Source organism: Aricia agestis, chromosome 1 (assembly GCF_905147365.1).
Source record: "Aricia agestis chromosome 1, ilAriAges1.1, whole genome shotgun sequence".
NCBI lineage: Eukaryota > Metazoa > Arthropoda > Insecta > Lepidoptera > Lycaenidae > Aricia > Aricia agestis.
Genome location: NC_056406.1, coordinates 25,797,467 through 25,817,716, shown reverse-complemented (window position 1 = coordinate 25,817,716; position 20,250 = coordinate 25,797,467). Strand labels below are relative to the sequence as shown.

General features: G+C 38.1%; 1 protein-coding gene, 1 long non-coding RNA gene and 1 other non-coding gene across 9 annotated transcripts in view; 1 reads left to right on the top strand and 2 right to left on the bottom strand.

The window, feature by feature from the left end:
- LOC121732851 (RNA pseudouridylate synthase domain-containing protein 2-like) overlaps positions 1-20,250 on the bottom strand; it is a 396,327-nt gene that overhangs the window by 4,813 nt on the left and 371,264 nt on the right. For 5 of the 7 annotated variants that reach the window (XM_042122843.1, XM_042122882.1, XM_042122891.1 and 2 more), the window contains 9 exons: positions 18,787-18,873; positions 10,331-10,418; positions 8,033-8,255; positions 7,083-7,170; positions 1,498-1,606; positions 1,252-1,363; positions 922-1,118; positions 598-795; positions 418-516 (listed from right to left, as the gene is read on the bottom strand). In XM_042122843.1, the coding sequence (XP_041978777.1) occupies positions 418-516; positions 598-795; positions 922-1,118; positions 1,252-1,363; positions 1,498-1,606; positions 7,083-7,170; positions 8,033-8,255; positions 10,331-10,418; positions 18,787-18,873 (1,201 nt within the window). Of the gene's footprint in view, positions 1-417; positions 517-597; positions 796-921; positions 1,119-1,251; positions 1,364-1,497; positions 1,607-2,577; positions 2,666-7,082; positions 7,171-8,032; positions 8,256-10,330; positions 10,419-18,786; positions 18,874-20,250 lie in introns of all 7 variants that reach the window. The other 2 variants (XM_042122857.1, XM_042122852.1) reach the window with 2 other exon arrangements.
- On the top strand, positions 24-9,203 carry LOC121732888. Its single transcript, XR_006036452.1, has 3 exons — positions 24-35; positions 8,684-8,693; positions 9,151-9,203. It is a non-coding gene; the product is annotated as an uncharacterized LOC121732888 (long non-coding RNA).
- Positions 16,233-16,306, bottom strand: Trnat-agu. The gene has a single exon. It is a non-coding gene; the product is annotated as a tRNA-Thr (tRNA).

Here is a 20,250-nt window from a genome sequence, read left to right as displayed (position 1 = left end):
GTCTGTCTCAAAGTTTAAATCGATAAAGATTTAAAGTATTCAAGAGATGAGGACTAAAAGGATGTTTGTCATGCTTATCGAGTAATTTTTAAAGGACTCTAAATTTGTGGAAACATCATTCTTATGTGATGCTATGAATGTAACGTTCGAGGACAAACACGAATAGTTGCATAACATCGTTCTTCATTAGAGGGTATTTTAATTTTTGACTCGAAACCAACTAGGCCTCGGTTATAATAATTGTAGTTTCAATATATAATGAGTTCCAGTTTTGGGTCAAATTATAAATTCAAATGGACATCCAAGTTTTCAAAGATTCTACCATTAAAGTAGACTTGTGTTTTTGCATATAGATCGGCAATAAGGGTATCCAAATATCCGTTGAGGAGTAAATGGATAGTATTTATGGACACTTACGCGTCATCACAGATGAAGGAGTAAGTCCAGGTGCCGGAGATTCCAGTCTAGGTGATGATTCTCTCGACGCTGGTCCCGTATCACACTCGTATTCTCCTACTATGAGTAAAGAAATATTAATGTCAACACACATATTTTCTGCAATTTCAATACCACTTACATATTCGATATTGTTTTTACCTTTGTCATCTGATACTGGTTTGGAAAACAACATGTCGTCATCTGCAGCATCAACTCCAAGCCAGTTTTCAGCGTTATGTATAGCAATTAAGTCCCTTACAAGTTGTTCATCTGTTTTACCACCTGTATCACCGCCTTTACCACGAAGAGGTCCAAATACCGGATGGTTGTATAGGGGATCATTAACTACGGGATAACCTGAAATTGCACCATCTTTATTAACTAGTGTTGTAACAGAAAATTTAGTTATGGGCACTCGAAAAAAAGCTTAAAGCCATATTTATAAGACAGTTATATAAAGCGTTAATAGTATTTTTTCTTTACCTAAATATTGTAAGTGTACTCTTATTTGGTGCATTCTCCCAGTCTTTGGTCGGCACAGCACAACGCTGGTCTTGGATTGAGTGTTATAGCCTAAGCGCTTAAACACTGTCGAACAATCTTTCCCTTTCGGCGATACTTTACACACACCGATTTTGTAGCTCACCACCTCTATAGGTTCTTGGCATTCTATTTCTTCCCTAAAGTAAAACGAATAATAATAAATATTAAAAAATATATGTGAATCTCACTTTCTGGTTTATAAAAATTGTATCGTAGTTTTAAGAGCGTTTTTACTTTGCAAGTAATGTTTCATAATAAATTTCAACTTACTCTGGGAATTCCCCATCGACTCTACAGACGTACTCTTTTTGCACTTGTCTGTTTCTGATCTGGTGTTCCATTTGTCTGGCTTTCTTCGGGCTTCTTCCGAATAGTAGTAAACCTGATAAACATCATTATATTGTCACATTAAAATTAAAACAAAGACAGAAACTGTACAACATTCAGGTTTCAAATTTATAGAAATAATTGGTTACATATATTTAGTAAAAAAAGAACGCAAAACAAAATAAGTACCTGACGTTAGCCTGTCGAGTCTGTGAATGGTCCTAAGGTTTTTGAGGTTATATTCCTTAGCGAGTATGAACACAACAGTATTATGTCGGTATCTACCGCATGGGTGTACCTGTGAAAGCGAGCATATATTACTTTATACTTTGTTACAGTTAAGTATGACTTAATACATTTTAACGATGATAAATCTATTTTCGTAATTTCAAGCAATATGTAACGATGTAAGCTTATTCGGTGAAGCAAGCACAACTGTCACGGTTTGCCAGAAAGCTTCAAAAAATCTATTCAAAATGTCTCTTTCTGTTTCTTAGAAAACTAAAATTTGTATTAATAAAAAATGTGCACCTCATGCAAAAAGTGTGAAAAATAGCCAATGATGTTTAATAAGTTAAAAAGCTTTAACGATTCTTCCTTCAAATTTGTGGATAACAAAACAGCAAAAGGCACTTTAAACTCGGCGAAAATCTCCATCGAACAAAAGAAAACGACCAAGGAAATTGTCACAGCAAAGTTTTGTGCAAAATAAAAATTGAAGGAGGAACAACATTAATAAACATTGACAAGATTATTACAGAAGTATCGATGACTGACAAAGGCATTCCTCGGACTCGCCTATCATCCGAACCACTTTTAAGTGGCATTCTCAACGAGGCCGCAAAGTTATCTCAAATCTGTTCGGAGTTCACAGTTCCGAACTTTTGTGCTGATCATAATCACGTGTCAGACCCTGATGGCCAACTTTCTTTCAACTCCCCGGAGTCGTTTCTGTTTCATGTCGAAGGGCAACTTTAGAGTTTTTACGACGAGGGATCAACAAACGACAAAATGAAGTTTGCAAATAGTATTTTGCACGTTTACATCTTAAGAGTTCGACCACACTAGGCGAAACTGTCCGGCTGAGAAACTGACATTAGGCGACTCGTATTTGGTACGTTTAAAATTTCTCACAAAGATCATGGCCGTCCCACACTTCCTTTCGGTTCAGAATCGCCTAGTGTGATCATGGCTCGAAGTGCTGCTCCATTCGCTGGTCTCAGGCTGACGGGGTCTGACGTGACGCAAACGGTCCCAACGCTGACTCACCGGCAACGAGCAAGGCTTGTCTAGCACGAGTAGCTCCTCATCCACGTGTATGATGCGCAAGGGACTAGCGAGCACTGGCGTCTCGTGCCTGGCCCACCGGAGAGAACATACATTAGCCCCATGATGTGGCATCGAATGACATACAGCAGGCGTGGCCAACTTTTAGCTACAACGCGAGAGACGGTTGGCCACCCCTGACAGGGATCGGATGCTCTAAACAGATTACATATTAGATACGTTTATAAAAACTGTTACATAGTGTTAAGTGATTTCATTATATACAATGCAATAGAAAGAGACAATTTTTTGGAAATATCGATGTAGCATCGAAAAGTTAACGACAAACACTTATGGGACTAAAAATTAATGTATTATTTCTACGCCAACTGTATTCCTATAAGCGTCCATGATAGTTAAAACAAATTAAATTGTCAAAATAATGGACTTCCTTAAGTTTATTTAAAAAATGTAATTAGTTGAAAGAAATTTAAATTGATTTACTCAAACTACTCGAGTTAACATAACCATAATTAATTTGCAAAAATGCAGTATGATATAGTCGCAATTAATTCATTTAGCTTTTACAAAAATGAAAAAGATTATTATATTAACGGTACTTAATAATTAATAATTTAAAAGCATAAAATTACAAAATAAAATAATAGCATCCTTACTATACTTAACGTCATATTGAATAAATAAATAAGATATACAAGGCTGCTGTTGAAAATATATAAAGCACAGATTGCAAGCAAATAATAAATATCATAATATATGCACACAAGAGAGAAAAAGCAAACAAAAACCATATAGTAATAAAAGAAAGCAGAATACATAATATAAATACAAAAATAAGAAGTCGCAATAATTGCAAAGAAAAAGAAAGTCAATATCGCTATAATAGTCGCAGAACAAAAGCGCAGTTTTTAAATTCAAACTCAGTTCGTTCGATACTGAACTATAAAATGAACAAGATACAGCTTTGTGATAAAATTAATTGCTTGTTTGTGTAATTTTTGGATAGTCCATTTCGTGTATGGCCGCGTGTTGATGAATATGCAGATTGTGGATTCATTAAACATACGCTACGTTGTGGCTTTTGCAAAATGTGTGTAATACCACAGAATATATATTAGTAGCACCAAGTAATACGCTCATAATGAAATCGTAGCGGGCTAATGTTTCAGAAAATGCCGGGGATCTTCACACGAGAAGGTGGAACAATAATTTATCAATGTATGCGCATCACTCGAAAGCTGCCAGAAACATTTCCAAATCATCATCAATCTTTCGAACATTTTTGTGTATCATCAATAAAACAGTGACAAACTAAACTAAATTACAAATTATAATGAGTAATTAAAATTGCGAATATAAACAAGAAATCCTGCCTTTGTTTAGCGCCTAATCGAGCCGGCGGATTTGCAAAATCCGTTGCGTCTTCATAATATCAAAGATAATAGCTTCGCCTTCAGAATTCTCGGTAGCCATTATGCTGCTCTGATTGAGTTAATTTAATAAAACGCCCAGGGCCGGCTGATAAGCGTGCCTAATTACATTACCTTCGTGAAAGTAAAAATAGTTCGGACTCATAAATCAAAGTGGGCGCGTTTTATGTGCCATATTTTAGGGTTCAAAGAGACGTAACACAAATGTGGAGGGAACGGTGAAATAGTTCAAAGGGAATCGACATAATTGAGGAAGAGTTTGGGAAGTTTTGACTTGAGACTACGAATAATAAAAACTAAGGAAAAGTAACTCCGTTAAAAAACGTGCTCCACAATACTTGTACGAGAAATGTGTACCGGTACACATTTCAATACATTTGCAATATTTAGGTGACCTTGAGCGGTACTAGGCTGACGTTACATGACAGATCAAAAGGAACCAAATTTAAAACGGTAATAGTATGGGAGTTACGATTCCTTAGTTTATATTATTCGTAGACTTGAGATACAAATACGAAAGCAGTAGAAGTGTTACTTGTGAAGTTTGAAGATTTGAATACTATCAAAGTTGAAAATAACTATGCACTACGTAAAACTTTGAGCAGGGGCTACCTATTTGCGTCGCAAGTACGCTTTTTACTCGTAAAATTCTATATATTGTCTGCACAAGCAGTAGTCATAATATGACATATCTTTTTAAGCTTGCGTGTGGTCGGTTCCCACTTGGCCGTACCTTTTTATTTGCAAGTTGATTGATTAATTTAACGTGTTGAATGGCTCTGTGATGAGTAGTTTATATTATGATGTTTCGTGCATTTGGTGTAGCCGCGATAAAATCAATTGTGAGCCCGTGTCCAATTTTAACGTGCCATTAATTTTTTATGGTACAGAAAAAACGAGAAAAAATCAGGCCAACGCAAAAAATTGAGTACCAACAGATTCAAATGCTGTTAGGATATTATGTTCTTCATATCTTACCATTCAATGTTATAATGTAACGTAATAAAGATTATTCTCACAACTCCCGCCAAAATTCGCTTAAGTCTACTAAGTCTTCTAAAGAACTAAAGTCTCTTAACATTTTGACGCCTAGGTTTCCATTAATACTTTCAGAGAAATATTCATTTTCTGCAAAGTATGAATGGACGCTTTTTATAATATTTTCAACAATTAATTCCGTTCTTTATAGCACTAAGTGGGGGCGGTTCATGACCCCAGCTACTCACTTACAGCTTGCAATTATATTTACTAAACGACCTTTGCGTCGATCACGATATAAATATCATACAGTAGGTTAACTTGTATTCTTTAAATGAAGCCCGCTCAACCTAGAAACAAGTTTGACGCGCGTACTACGAAATACTGTATTGTTTTACTACTTTAATCTATCAGAAATCAACCTAATTCGTGCGGGCGCGATTTAGGCGGTCTAGCAAGAACACGATCTACTGTATATCATGTATATTGCGTTTATAACGTCAACAAGTAACTTAAACGCGATAAGCTTTTAAAAGTCACTTTCAGTGAGGTCTTTAAAATAACAAGTTAAAAGAGCTGTCAAAGTGTATCAACGGTGTACCTTACAGGGGATAAATTGCAAATAGTAATTTAAAACTTTTTGAATTTACCCGTGGAGATTGGCGTCAATTTGCATGGGACGCCTAACAGAATTTCATACAGATAATTTTTGGAGCTATATATTAAATGGCATTTTCACGTTGGCCAAGGGATTACGAATGTATAGAGAGACGTACACTGCATTCTGTAGAGTTTTGTCGGTAATCATGGTCATACAACAAGGCCAATCGCGAAAGGGACCTTTACAACGTATTTCTAGATTTAAGTCATCCTTGCTTAAGATCTTCTTGAAGATATACTAATAATTAATTGATATACTATTTAATACCGCTCTGTAATTAAACTCTATATCACTCTTTGATATATTCTCTACCTTATTTACATAAATTCAGTTCATAATGTAGCTCCTTTTACAATTTCTGGGACATCTAAGAAAACCTGTTTTATAGTGTTCATGTAAAAAGTTAAGTAAACCATTCATTCACTATATTTTCCGTCTAAACTATCGATATGATAAAGCAAATGATGAAGCAGAAATGATGATTTTGTCATTTATATATGACGCTATACACTACTGAAATACGGTAGTAAATGAAAACATCGTTAGAAAACTTGTAAGACATCAGATAAGATAGATCTTCATACGTGCGCCGAGCTCGCGGCCAACATATCACGCCTTTATTGCGAGTTATGAACAGCAGAGAAAATATTAAATTTATACGTGAGCCGGGAGCGAAATACCATTCATTTATATATTAAGAGGGTATTCGATTTAAAAGCGATTAATTAGGGGCTTAATTAATTGTAAAATTTATTAGGCGATTCGAAAACGAAGCGTTAGCACTCTGAAACGCCGGGGCGAGAAAATCAATTTCATTTTCTTAGAAGACGCCTCAACTTCAAACACATAGCGGGGATGATACTCGACACCCCGGCTGGTTGTGACAGACCTAATATAATTATTATGTGAGCGTAATTTTGCCGCGATACGGAGCATGCAGCGACACTCGGAGGGAGAGCGGCGGACGAATATTTCCGTTAGAGGAGCCACTTAGCGTAACCGTCAAAGGACTCGGCGAAGCTTTTACTGGCGGATTATAAAGCGGATTTCAGTCTCAGCCATTTATGTTATTCCTTGTACAAACAGTGAGTGAACGAAATTCAAAAAGGTCAAAACCAACTTACCTGCGGGCTAGATACCGTCACCGAACAAAAGTGCAAGCGGGGGATGACGTCTACGGCCGGCCACAGACGGGCCGCAATTTGCCTTTGCGTGGTCAGTTCGCGTACGGCGATCTGCAGTTATCATACTAAATTCATATCCGACCATCATGACCGCTCGAGCAGTTCTCGAGCGATCGGTAGAGCAGTCGGTCCCGACGCGACTGCAACTTGCGGTCCGTCTATGGCCAGTCTGAGTGTTAGGGCGGCGACGTCGCATGCGGGGGTACAAGCATGGCTGTCTCGATTGCCACTTACGGGGATAGAGGCCGGTTTGTTGACGACCACAATGTCCTCGTCGATATGGACGAGGGTGATCGGTTGGCTGGTCACCGGTACTTCGTGCCTGCAACGATACACACGTCAGGCGGCGCCCGGCCGGTCCGCCGGAGCCGGCCGGACAAGCGACACAATGTTAGTTCCGCTACTCGGTCGGACACCACCGCTACGGGTACACTCCTGCGGTTAAATCCAGCGGGACGTTAATTCTAAGTTATGAGTTGCGCCGTTTCGTGCGATCCGAGATAAGATGCGTCCTACGATAAATCCTATGAGATGGTTCGTCGTCGGGAATTAATTTGCAGTAAACGTTTGCTATTTTAGCGTGTAGTGTTGCACGCCATCGGGCGGGTGGTATCCGAGTAAGGAAGTAGTATTAAATCCGTGCGCTGCGCAGATCTCGCATGATAACGCGGCCGCAACAAATGAACATGCGCGGGCAGAGTTGAGAGGTCAGCTAGACGGTGAGTCGATAGATTTATCAGCTATGTACATTGCGAGTATTACAGTAGTTAGTGAAGAAGATGACATTACAAATTGTTAATTTAGAAACGGATTCCTCCGAGATCGTCGTCAATTTTCAGGCGGAAACAGGCTCGGCAGCTCTGGCGCTGTAAAGAAAAAGTGCACTCGCATGCTCATCCGGTGCATCGGAGGATCCGTATACTCGACCTACAGCTTACAAGCTCGAGTCCGCGAGTCAAGCTAGGTGTACCTCGAACTACTAACTGTAAATGTGTCGTGTTACGTATTTCCATGGAGTGTTCTGGGCTCTGATTAACAATGACTCGACTCGGATTCGGAAACTTCATCGCGCATCGCTCGCTCACCAATGACCGCACGGATATCCGAATCTGAGTCGAAAGGAAATCGCGAATCGCCCTGCAGGTATCTTTGGAGCTGGGTTCATCTACAGAAGCTGGGTTTACCTGTGGACGACGTTGGCGAGCAGGTCGTTGTGTTTGAGCCTGTAGTCGGGGTCCACTCGCTCGTAGTTGACGGTGAGGGTGCCCGCTCGGATGCACCTCTCGTACTCCGCCGCGGGATGCGCACGGAACTCCCTCGCGAAGACGTCCAGAATCTTCTCCCCAACCCATCGCCCCTTCGTGAACGTCGTGAATGTGAAGTAGTAGGGGTACACTTTTCTGAGACCTGAAATATTCATTGAGTTATCGTTAAAGATATCTGGGCATTTAGCATAGCAGCGCGGCGGTGGCAAAAATATTGATTTTTTCATCACCTTAAGCAACCAATACGGCAGCAACGGCTATGTTTTGTGAAGTAGCTAACAACAAAGTTACGTTGTTAAAAGCATTTTTAACTCAATTAAAAGTGTCTCTGATATGGCAACTTCCGTTTGTAAAAAGTAATATAAATTAATTAAATTATTACTTTCTTTGAGCGTCGAGATAGAACTTTACCAGAAAAATTGTGAGTGAAAAGCAATTTAGATATTTACGGAACATTATCCATCAAACGATCGTAATAATATTTCATTAGTCTCATTAACGCTTCATTAATTTATATTTGTAGCGAATTATAATTTAGATAATCGTTGAAAACATAAAATTTATCGCCAGTAAAACTCTCGTCGGTTATATTTTAGAATTACGACGTTTATTGTGGATAATAATTACTAATTAGTAATAAGGCCGCCATTGTAGTACACTGTATTAGTTAATAAATGTTGTAATTTTCTTCTTAACGTGTGCACAATAAAGTATATTTATTATTATTATTATTATTAATAATTAGTCGTAAAACTTATTTACTGTTTTCGCCCAAAAATTAAAATTTTTGTTTAATTTTTTATATCTTGCTCCTCATAACTTCCGATGAAGTCGCTCCATTTTTCCGATCATTACCGCGCGCGACCGACTCAAGAAGCGATTTCGCTCTACGACTCATGCCGCTACCTACTAGAGCTCGACAAGGCTTTAAATGAACGTGGCGAAAAATGGAACTAACGCTGCCATACAAAAACGCCATTTTTGACAGTTATCCTTTACCAGCAGCGCCCCGTCCACGTTCATTTAAAGCCTTGTAGCACATTACAAAGCAGCGGTGGCATGGATCGCTAGACCAATGTCGGTAGAAAATGTAGCCTAGTTCATAAGATGACATTTTATTTAAATTATTTCGGTCGCGGTCGCTCGCCGCGTTGTCGAAACATCGCCTTAAGGTTAGTTCACACCGAAAATAAAGGTAGCATTCGAATCAAGATAACCGCGACGCGAGACCGCAACCGGCGACCGCGACCCACTGCTTTATATGAATTAACTAGATGTTCCGCGCGGCTCCGCCCGCATGAATTAGATATTTCACAGACAAATAAGTCCACAAAAAATAGCATATGATCATTCACGTAGCCTACTTCTTATGTGTGCCAAATAACAGAAAAATTGCACCAGTAGTTCGTGAGATAAGCCCTTTCAAATAATTTTCCCCGTTTTTTCCACATTTTCCTCTATTTCTTAGCTCCTATTAGTCTTATGGCCTGTTGCACCGTTTCCTGATAAGGTGCCCGATAGGGTTATTTGACAGATTTTCCATACTCCATCTGTCAAATTAAGTGGTGGATAGCCTTATCAGGAAGCGGTGAAACAGGCCCTTAGCGTGATAAAATATAGCCTATAACCTTCCTCGATAAATGGGCTATCTAACAGTGAAATAATTTTTAAATCGAACCAGTAGTTCCTGAGATTAGCGCGTTCAAAGAAACAATCTCTTCCGCTTTATAATATTAAGTATAGATAGGAAGTGCTGACGGATGCAAGCGACCGAGTCGCGCGACGTGTGTGCGTGGCCTGCCAGCGACTTGTGTCGCGCCGCGCGCGACCCAGTCGCTCACAACTCACAAGGCAGTGCCGTAGCGTGATATATACAAAATGGCCGCGTTTTCTTCGCAAGACGAATTTTTTACGAGTTTCGTATAGGTCGCACGATTCGATCGCGTAGCTGTCGCCCCGCGACCTGCGACTGGTTGTCGGTTGCGGTCTCGAGTCGCGGTCGTCTCGATTCGAATGCTACCTTAATAAAGCGAGAATTGTCGACGCTTAAAAACTATACAAAATTGAAATGTCAATTAGTATCGAGACGCCTCGATTGAATTTCAATACGAGTATTATATCGCTATAATTATGAAATAATTATGACTGAATGCGTCGAGCATTTCGGTATGACCTGACTGTTAGTGTATAGTAAGAAAATATCTCCAGAACCATTACCATTCTCGATATAGTACGATGTCTCGTTGTATCTGTCGTCTGTGAATCCCGGCCTTTTCGCTTTCAGCGCTTTTGTCTCCAGTTTTGCCTGAAACAAAAAAAAAACTTTCATATATGTATCATTCAAAACATACATTGCGGGGAAATGCACAACTTTTCCATGAAAAAGATAACATTGAAAGACCACGTAAAACTACTTCGGTTATCACTTTTATATCGTCTGGGAATATTGTACAAATAAACTCCGTATAAAAACATACGATATGTTTGATGAAATAACAAAATTAAGCCTCTTGAATTTATATATTACGTATTCCATTTCATTTAACGCTTTTATTTCATCAAAAGTATATTTTACTTATATAGTGTTAAAAGTTAAACCTCTCTCCTACTTGGACCATAATGAATAGCCATGATTTCCATCGGGATTGCAAAGCTACCTATCGACGATTAGCTTTGTCCACACTGTGCTTTTTTTTGTTCGTCAAGGGCATGTGTTATAGCGCAGTCAAAAGCGAACATGAGGCATTCCCGCGTCGCATGCCCTCTGACCGTATCCAAAACTTCAAAAATGACAAGATTGGCGTTGAGTTCCTTGACGCATTCAATTATTGAATGCGCCAATATGAAAGTTGATGACGAAAATTGAAGATGAAAGTGCACAGTATGGACATAGCTATTTGCAATCATAAACGGCCAACTCCTTATCACGCGCACTATAAGGGTCAATTCAGACGAAACAACGCAACGCGACGCGTAGACGCATTTCTCAAGTATTGAGTTGACCGATTTGCAAGTCGTCTCACGCAATTGAATACAAATTTATCTACGCGTCGCATTGCGATCTGAATTGACCCTAAGCCAACGTGGACACCACATTACATTCTAGAGAAAAAGCCTTATTATAAAACTTCTTTGGAAATTTACCGTCGAACCTGGCAATCGAATGGTCTCTCACAATATTCTTACCCAACTTTGTCGGATCATAATCCTAACTTCACACCGAAACTCTGCGAAATTAATACTAAATACCGACTCCAATTAGCTCAACTTAGGGATTTGATTAAGCCATTCAAATGGTAATTTCAACTAGCTAATGTAAGAGAAGTTTTCAAAAGTCTTTTAAGTTGTACAGAACTGTCGAGACCGATCCCAATGATTGTAATTAATGAAATTTCATGTTTTAGATTTCAAATATTACGAATGATATTTCGCTTAGTTGTTAGCTGAACAAATGTGAGAATTTTTCAGTGAAGACCAACTTTCGTATTGAACTTTAATTTAACTATTGAAGAGTTACAAATTGTTTTGAACTGATCCAAAAAAAACGCCTTTCATTATTAAAATATACCATGCATTTCGTTATTTGTCGTTAACAATGTTTAGCGAAAGTGTATTGTTATTTTTTTATAAAATCAGTCCACAATCTACATGTTGGTTAAGCCGAACATTACCTAACCACTATGATAGTGATACGTCTATTTAGCCAAACATCTCTTTAGACTGTCTATAAAAATATAAAATTTATATAATTTATCTTGTGCAGGAGTAATATTCCTACTCTCTCTTGAGACATGTCTTAGGGCTCGCACACAAAACTGTGTTCGCATCGCATCGTAATATCATTATGAGTTTTGTCGTAGATAATTGCGATGCGATACGAATTCCCAGTTGTGTGTGGGGAGCCCTAAATAGTAGAAATAAAGTGATGATAGTGTGTCCGTAAATTTCGTCGGTCGCTTCCCCGCCACTTTGCGGACGTAATGAAAACGGTACGACGTCGTGACGTCACAATAACCACAATAGACAGAAGGAACCAGTAAGACGACAGGAAAGTTGAAAGTGTTCTCGAGAATTTATACTTTTGGCGATGTCAGTGCCGTACGTTTGCCGATGTTGCTCAGTCGTTCGTAGCCATAATGTTAATATACCTAGCGGAATAGAGCAACAATCACGAGCTGTCAAACGAAACCGAAATTGGTTTACATCTGTGTGTAAAAATATTATGTGTTTGTACGTATACACTTACACAAGCATGATTGAACAGGAATTCTATAAGATTAAATTATCAACGTGCCGATAAATGCCGACTGGACGTCAAAAAAAGAGTTCTACTGTCATGTATCACACGTCTCTTTTTACCACACAGTGTTACTGATAGTGACATCTCGCTTGCTCAGGCCTTTGTTTCTCTATCCCGTTAGGTATATCAACTTTATCTTCGTAGCACGCTTACAGCGATACCCGCGCTTTGTCAGTTTGTTTAAAGTCGGCCTACTGGTTCGTTTTGTCTATTGTGCAAAAAACCCCTTGTGATATTATCTCAGATGGGGCGCTTGTAGAGATAGGAAAAAAACCGGCCAAGTGCGAGTCGGACTCGCGCACCGAGGGTTCCGACAGCTTAAAGGTATTATAGACCTGAGTATTTGGTATGAATTTCAATTTAATACCTCTACGCGTTTATGAGGAAATGGGTAGTAAGTTTAAAATTATTTAAAAAAAATATATTATGTGATGTAACTAAAAATTTATGGTTTTCGTAATTTTTCCTTTATCTATGCTATAAGACGTTGCTTCGTACCAAATTTCAAGATTCTGAGTTCACGGGAAGCACCCTGTAGGTTTTGATTCCCTTGCAAGTGTCGAAAATTTGCGGCATAAACGGCTGTATCTTTTGATTGCGTTGGCTTAGAAGTTTGATTTTTTCACAGCTTCAAGGGACAGTAGACCTGAGTAATTGATATAAATTTCAGCTTCATACCTCCACGCGTTCCTGAGAAAAAGGGTCTTGACAGACGGACAGACGGACAACAAAGTGATCCTATAAGGGTTCCGTTTTTTCCTTTTGAGGTACGGAACCCTAAAAATTGATACTTTACGAGGACGAAATACTGCGTCAGGAATATATCGAGACGTTTTGATAGGTTTGTGGAGATGAAGTAAAATAATACAAATGTTTTTTTCAGAAAACCAAAATACATAAATCTTTATTCACAAACTTAAAATACAATATAATAACAGTGTTTGAGACCCCCTTTTAACTAAAGTTACCTGTGTTAGGGGAATCTCGCTCTGCCGAAAACAATAAATTTGGGAAGTACTCGTAAGTACCGTACATTAAGTGAGGCTAGTTAGTAATTATTACAAAGAGAAATATAGAGTTTACTCATGACATGACAGATACAAGACTATACTTAAATTCTTTACTAATTCTTTATTAAGCATATAATAATATACAATAGTATATAAATAAATAAATAAAATCTTTATTCCAATTATTTAACATTACACAATCACAATAAACAAAAAATACAAAAGAAAAAAAAATGTATGAGAGAATGATAAAAAAAAAGAAAGCACTATCCTAAAATAAAAGTAACAATAATTGCATATTTAAACAACATATTACACTATATTTATGGAAGTGCAATGCCAAAAAATAAGGAAAAGGGGACCGCTCAGGTTTTGACAGCGACAGTCGCCGCTGTCCCTGGTCTTCCGCGTATAAGCTAGGTCTGTACATACATCACGTCGTCTAATCCCATGCTAAGTGAAAACTTGTGTTTTACAAATACAAGGTTACTAGTACAGATTAGGAATAGAACTGTGTTACGATACTATAATCCATACTTCCATACTAATATTATAAATGCGAAAGTGTGTCTGTCTGTCTGTCTGTCTGTCTGTTACCTCTTCACGCCCAAACCGCTAAACCGATTTTGCTGAAATTTGGTATGGAGATACTTTGAGTCCCGGGAAAGGACACAGGATACTTTTTATCCCGGAAAAATGTACGGTTCCCGCGCGATAAACGAGTTTTGGCGCAACCGAGTTGCGGGCGTCATCTAGTAAACTATATTACGATAAACTATATTTTATTTTTCTGAGGCGAAGACTATTATATCGTTTTTTTTTTTTTATTAAATAAAGGGGCAAACGAGCAAACGGGTCACCTGATGGTAAGCAACTACCGTCGCCCATGGACACTCGCAACATCAGAAGAGCTGCAGGTGCGTTGCCGGACTTTTAAGAGGGTATACGCTCTTTTTTTGAAGGTTTGCAGGTCGTTTCGGTCCGGAAATTATTGATATCTCTATACAGGGTGTAACAAAAATAAGTGATAATACTTTATGGTGTGTACGTGTTCCTTGTAGAGAGTTCACTGTAAAAGTAGCAGCGCTGAAAGACCAACATTTTTTTTCACTTTTATATGGTGAAACTCGTGACGCTCGGGCCCTTGCCCGTAATATCTCAGGCAAATGCTATCAGTAAATAATGAACTTTTTAGATTTCCATTAAAAAGTTGTAATTATTATTAAACAAGTTTTTAGAATCAAGTCTACCCGTAGTTAAGCAGTAGTAGGGCAAGTCTCAAAATCTGTTTTAAAGTCAAGTGTCTACCTTCCTTCGGTAATCACTTACCATCAGCTGCACTCGAGCACATTTGGCAGGCTGCCTGTTGTCTGAGCAATTGAAAACTCGATTCGTTCAAACCGTGTCAGAATAAAATAAAAATTTGGCTCCCATATTTATTATCATAGACTTTAACTTTCATCTTCAAAGCTTATTGATATAAACAAAAGCAAAATATTGATATTTCAAATACTATAAAATTAAAAATATTTTTATTTTATGAAAAAAAAAACTTTTCAAGTTATAGATCTATTAAAATATAGTAAATTATTATTAGACTAGCGTGCCCCGCTTTGTTACCCTCGGTTTTTAAGTAAAATATATTTATCTATATATATAAAACACAAAGGTGACTGACTGATTGACATAGTGATCTATCAACGCACAGCCCAAACCACGTAGATGTTATAACGAAGGCATCCGCTAAGAAAGGATTTTGATTAATTTCAAACCCAAGTGGTTCAAATAGGGGATGAAAGTTTGTATATAATAATATTTCTTAACGCGAGCGAAGCCGCGGGCAAAAGCTCGTTAGGGTATAGACTATGAAAAGTATCAATAATAATAATGATGTAATGGTGATAATGATGATAATGAATATTATATTTTACATAGCGGCATACACTTGCCGTTTTAACAACGCTGAAACCTCCAAACTCGTATCTATAAGGAAACAGGAGTTCTCTCAGCATCTTTGGATGATACACCTTGGTGCAAAATCTTACTTTTTGATAGGTAGCATATGCTTAGAAAACTTCTTTTAAAACCAAGAGTCGGCCATGGACACTCGCAGCATCAGAAGAGCTGCAGGTGCGTTGCCGGCCTATTAAGAAGGAATAGGGTAATAAGGGAAGGTAGGGATGGAAAGGGAACGGAATAAGGGAGGGAAGGGAATAGGGCAGGGGATTGGGCCTCCGGTAAACTCACTCACTCGGCGAAACACAGCGCAAGCGCTGTTTCATGCCGGTTTTCTGTGAGGACGTGGTATTTCTCCGGTCGGGCCGGCCCATTCGTCCCGAAGCATGGCTCTCCCACGTCAAAAGTTTTATAATATTTCTTGTAAGATTGTATTTTTACACCTGAATAAATATATATTAGTGGCGCACGACCTTTGCCCCAATAAAGAGTTCAGCGATAAGTTAGCTAGACAGTATGAATTATTCATACACGAATATAAAATATTTATAAATTATAATGCTTGACAATAAGAGCCGCCGAAGATCTACAACATAACATAAAATATTTGAATAAACTTAATATTATTAACTAATATATATATTCCACTTTTATTTAATTGCTATATCGTTTCATTCGCAACAAAGTGGTAAGTAATACATAAATAGACCAATAAAATTCATATCTATCATAAAATTTAGGGACTGTCCGCACTGCGAATTTAATCAATAACTAACGATAATCTAACAATTAATTTCAACTAATCAGATAAGAAATTAAAGAAAACAACGTCATACAAAAATAACACCAAGTCAGGCCCCGGCGAGATTCGAACTCGCGATCTCCTGTTTACTAGACAGGCGCTTTAACCAACTAAGCCACGGCGCCGATGCTCCGCGACGCAAATTTATCGATATCGTCGACCAAATTAATATTCATGTCTGTATAACATTAAAAATATTTATAACTAGCTGTCCCGGCAAACGTTGTTTTGCCATAAAATGATTTTCCTGCTTTTCCTGCTTTTCTCTTGAAGTTTTTTCTGATTTTTTTTCTATAGACCTCACGGGGCCCGAGACCTTTCCAACGAATGCAAAACCGTGGAAATCGGTTCGTGCGTTCTGGAGTTATTATAGCGTCAGGAAGGAAAACCCGATTTATTTTTATATAATACGTCACTCAATTGTTTTGCCTTCCCGGAACCTCTCCACTAACACAAACGTATGGTATTAAAGTTCAAATTGACTTTTAAGTATTATCACAAATCTTTTGTATGGGAGTATAGAAAAGTGTTGTTTTTAGACTTTTTTTTAGGAAATTTAATTTTTTTTTAGAATTTTTCTCTCCGTAAGAACCATCCTCGTACTTCAAGGAATATTTTTAAAAAATAATTAGCGAAATCGGTCCAACCGTTCTCGAGTTTTGCGCTTAGCAACACATTCAGCGACTCATTTTTATATTATAGATAATATATAAGAACTTCATGGACATCGTCCTCCTCGCGTCGTGTTCCTCATAGCTGAGGGTCGTGATTCCCCTTTTGGAGTTTAGTGACTACCACATTACGCCATCTGTGACCATCCTTGGCAGAATGGAGAGCATCGTGGAGGCCGGTGTCTAGAGTTGTGCGCACTTGATCAGACCATCTAATAGGGCTTCGGCCTCTTGGGCGGCGACCGTCAACTTTGCCTGTAACCACAAGCTGTTCGAGGTTATGGCCATCCTTTCTTGCGATGTGACCAAAGAAATCCAAAACTCTACGTAGGCAGATTGACGACAGTCTTGTTTTTATGTTTAAGTCACTAAGGATGGAGACGTTGGTACGAAAGGCGGTCCATGGTATTTGGAGCATTTTTCGCCAACGCCACATCTCGCAGGCGTCAATTCGACCGCGATCCGCTTTCTTTAGAGTCCACCTCTCCGCTCCCTAGGTAAATATGGAAAATACTAAAGACTGGACATGTTTGATTTTTGTCTTTCGGGAGATGTTACGATCTTTCCATATTTTTTGGAGCTGCGACATTGCATACATATTTGCATATAGCGTACCATACCCGGACTCAAAGTATCTCCATACTTTTCAGCAAAATCATTTCAGCGGTTTGTGCGTGAAAAGGTGTCGGACAGACCGACAAACACACTTTCGCATTTGTAATATTAGATATGGAGTGATCTCAAACTGACGCTATACAATAGGTAAAAGCCGACGATTCCTACACATACCTACGAACTCTTAATTCATAAATAAACAAACCCTTTTCAGAAGCAGTCAGGTAAAAACAGCCTCTAATATTTCTTTCTCGGAAATTGTTATCGCAAGGGCGGATCCAGCTAGTATGTTTAACAATTTTAATTAGTGGTTCACCTAGGACCTTCGGTGTTCCGCCCTTGTGTTATCGTGTCCGAATGAAATGAAAATATTATATTTCGTTACATTTGAAACTTTTAAGGATTCTTCGGAATCAAATCATTCTTAGAATTCTCGAATATACTATCAGAGAAATTTAATTCACATCAGACCTGTGTGTATTTGGTCGGGTTATTTCGAGTTATTATTAGTCGTGATCTGCCTTGGCTGCATATATAACCCGACTAAATGAGGTAGCTCCACCAACAGCTTACAATTTCTCCGACAGTACATAACTAAAGAAAGCATCCAACTAGCTACAAACATTAGCATAATGTTATATTAAACTTTCTATACACGTACTCCTTGACACCTTTCGTCTTCGAAAATTGATATTTATTCAAACAAAATATTGACTCGACTCGATGTTTACATGCTAGTAGTTTAGTTCTGCTATTGGATTTTCTACTCTAACCCATAAAAATAAGGTTGAAAACCCATTACGGTTGTTTTCGGTCGATTTTATCGTGGAAGGTCGCGTGATGGAACCCATCGGTGGGTTTCCGACCCTGGTGGAAAATGTCTTCATTAATATCGCGAGTCCCAGTGGGTTCGTTCGACGAATCGTTTTTTAACCGCGTTTTAACTGCCGTCCGCGGCGTAAATGTCACTTTACACGCGGTTTACATGTGCGTAACGGCCGGAATGGTAATGCCAAGTAGATAGCATCATCATCATCATCACCTACAATGTAAAACCACTATTCTAAAGTTACGATTTTGAAGAGGAAAGGTTAAGATAAGGCGATATCACGCCAGTCGCGCGTAATTTTTGTAAAATACAAAAGTTACTGTATAAAATATGCCACACAAATTAAACCTGTCCAAGTGAGCTTTCTATCTACTTATACAATACTTTTATTGCCAAAAATATTTGAAATTGCACGAAGTTTCAAAGGTTTTTAATGTAGTTTTGAGCTTACATTTCTCCATAAAGTTTTGAACGAAATATTAATTCTTACCTTTTTCAAGTCTTTGTTGATGTCCATGTCATCCGCCTTCCGCTTCTCACACGACAGGATACAGTTCTTGCCATTGTCCTTTTCGCCCTGAAACAAAAAAAAAAAAACATTTATAAGTCTATGCTCATTATTCACATAGAATCTTGGCCCCAATCATAAGACGAGTTACAAAATTACATAACAAACAACATTAATTGTATGATATTTCGAAGTCGTTCAAAATCAGTCAAACTTATTGGAGAAATAGAAAATAAAACATAAAATCTATCACATTAACACAAAATACTTCCAAAAAACATTTCTAAAATACACCCCGAAGTTATTAGTTTTATATCGTATCAGAATCGAGTAAAAAAAAAAGATATAATTTCTATCTTTAATAAATGTGGATATATCCTCTACGGAGGCGTATCGGTAGGATTTGTCTAATATTTTCTGCGGATGAAATTTCATCCAGACATACCTTCCCAGAGGAATACTTTGCTTTACCGTGATACGAAAATTTAAAAGGAATATGAAAATTTATAATATTAATAATAATAATGAACTCTTTATTTGCACATAAAAAAAAATACAAAATGCGAAAGAGAAACAATTTTTAGGAAGAGCGCAAATTGGCGGTCTTACCGCTTTAAGCGGTCTCTTCCAGACAACCATAAAAAAAGGATATATATTTTTTTTAATGAAATAAGGGGGCAAACGAGCAAACGGGTCACCTGATGGAAAGCAACTTCCGTCACCCATGGACACTCGCAGCATCAGAAGAGCTGCATGTGCGTTGCCAGCCTTTTAAGAGGGAATAGGGTAATAGGGGAGGGTAGGAAAGGGAATAGGGTAGGGGATTGGGCCTCCGGTAAACTCACTCACTCGGCGAAACACAGCGCAAGCGCTGTTTCACGCCGGTTTTCTGTGAGAACGTGGTATTTATCCGGTCGAGCCGGCCCATTCGTGCCGAAGCATGGCTCTCCCACGTATAAAAAAGAAATAAAAGGATTATGACAAACAAAGTCTCTTTATATTAGAAATTAGAAAATACTTTTTCATGTTTCTGAACGTTGTCACTTGTCGACGTCAATTTTCGGCACTCATTGATTCTACTTACTGAACTTAAGGCAAGGCTGTCCCTAAAATTAGTGTGTATTCGATGTCTGTCAGGGCGAATATCGACTGTAAAGGACATTAAAATAAAATTCATATCAGCGCGCCTTGTACAGTGGCATGTGTTACGACTCTCGCCGCGTCCTTGATAGGGCGAAATAGGAGAAAATTATACATTTTATTATATCTTTTAATGACCGAATGATTAATTAAAAAACTATTCGGTTATTTCCTTAGAACTATAAAAAAAGCTATCCTTTTTGTAAAAAAAATCATATCATTGTCATTGAAAATTACGAGATGTTTGAATTTGAAGTGTACTTTATGGTGATATTCATGATTTTTTTACAGAATTACCATGCCATT